Source organism: Triticum aestivum, unplaced genomic scaffold, assembly GCF_018294505.1.
Source record: "Triticum aestivum cultivar Chinese Spring unplaced genomic scaffold, IWGSC CS RefSeq v2.1 scaffold152106, whole genome shotgun sequence".
NCBI classification, from domain to species: domain Eukaryota; kingdom Viridiplantae; phylum Streptophyta; class Magnoliopsida; order Poales; family Poaceae; genus Triticum; species Triticum aestivum.
This window is the reverse complement of record NW_025246717.1, coordinates 1-1,637: the sequence shown is the minus strand read 5'-3', so window position 1 is coordinate 1,637 and position 1,637 is coordinate 1. Positions and strand designations below refer to the sequence as shown.

Sequence of the window (1,637 nt, the reverse complement as noted above, 5' to 3'; positions counted from 1 at the left end):
ACTAAAAGTTTGTCGAAATCTACCCTCACGGGATCTCTTTTGAAGAACTCCTCGCGAGAAACCTAGCTACGAAAATGGATTACAATTTCGACGTTCCCTTCAAAAGTTATAGCTTTTCAAAGTTTTACAAAATGAAATTTAATGCATATAAGAGATCTTGATTTACACAGTATGTGAACGTGTTGCATTAAATGTACTTGCTTTGCATCCCCTTTTGCCAACGGGTGGGGTCAAATTACCATGCATTTTTTCCGCATCACGCGATTGACGACTACAGTGCGTGTCCTCGGCTTTTACAAAAAGTGCAACGACACTTTTAAGTATTTGGGTAAACTAAACATAGCACAACACAACACAGTTCAACAACAAAAAACAAAATAAACATGCTTGATGTGCTCTATATGCGTAAGCCTGCACACAAGTTCCTAGGCTTAACATTGCCAAATTTACTCAACATAGAAATAGCAATTTCTCGCACAACTTAAGTACCAAATCCTTTATTATGTACGTAAAATATGTTAATGATTCAAAATTAAGTAAACACGATGGAAACTCGAAAGTCATTTGTGGATTTTAGGAGCAACAACTAGAAGCTAATACTGAAATTTATTTGATGAATTCAATGACCCACGCATTGCCGTAGATGTGAGTGGTCTTGACACCGGTGAACCCTGCACCCCTTGCAAGCTCCTCGAACTCCCTTTGTTGCCTCTCCTTGCCACCTGGGGTGTGCATGAGCATGATCATGTCACCTAAGAACATCAGCTGCCCCCTGGATGTTGAGTCTGGTTTCAACGGCAAGATGCCTTCCATGACGATGACCTTGCCGTGAGCAGGGAGTGCATCAAAGCAGTTCCTTAGTAGATTCGTGCAATGCTTGTCAGTCCAGTCATGAAGGATCCACTTTAGGAGGATGGCATCGCCGGAGGGCACCTTCTCGAACATGTCACCCCCGACATGCTCCACACCAGGGAAGGACGGCGCATCAGAGATAACGTGGGGCAAGTCAAAGTTGACCCCCTTGATGTGCGGGTACTTGGAGGTGATGGTGTGGATGGTTGCACCCACACCACCGGCGACATCAACAAGGGTGCCCACACTGTCAAAGCCCATGTAGAACTCAAGGAGCTTCTTGGTGATGATGGTTGAATGGTTCTTCATGGCCTCGTTGAACATGCTGTTAACGTGCATGTTCGTGCTGTTGTACACGAACAACGTCATCCCGTATGCTCTTTGGAACGGGAGGCCACCATCAAGGACTGCGTCCTTCAAATGGTACCTGCAAATTAGTTACGAGCTTCTAGTTTAGTTTACTGATAGTGGAGTAATGGTGGCATGCAGTTGTTCAACTTCCAACTTTACAAGCAAATTCATCAAGAAAAACATTTTTTTCAGTACTTCTAGTTAGTACTTGGACATTGGTCGAAGTTTCAAGTTTTGCATCGACTAATTGGCAGTTGGTGGATAAATCTATAATTGAATAGATACTGTTGGCGCAGGATCACAAGCCAGACTAAACTATCAGAACTAAAGTCGGAAGTCATAACTGCCTGAGAAGGTATATATAACATGTTGATTTAAGAAACTATCTATTATTATATTATGAGAAAAGTATACTTTTCGTCCCTTAACTCTTG

General features: G+C 42.6%; 1 protein-coding gene across 1 annotated transcript; it reads right to left on the bottom strand.

The window, feature by feature from the left end:
- Positions 1-449: 449 nt before the first annotated feature.
- Positions 450-1,279, bottom strand: LOC123177153 (caffeic acid 3-O-methyltransferase-like; the record flags this gene model as incomplete). Its single annotated transcript, XM_044591056.1, has 1 exon — positions 450-1,279. A coding segment is annotated over one exon (673 nt), but the record flags the coding sequence as incomplete, so codon positions are not given.
- Between the last annotated feature and the right edge of the window lie 358 nt (positions 1,280-1,637).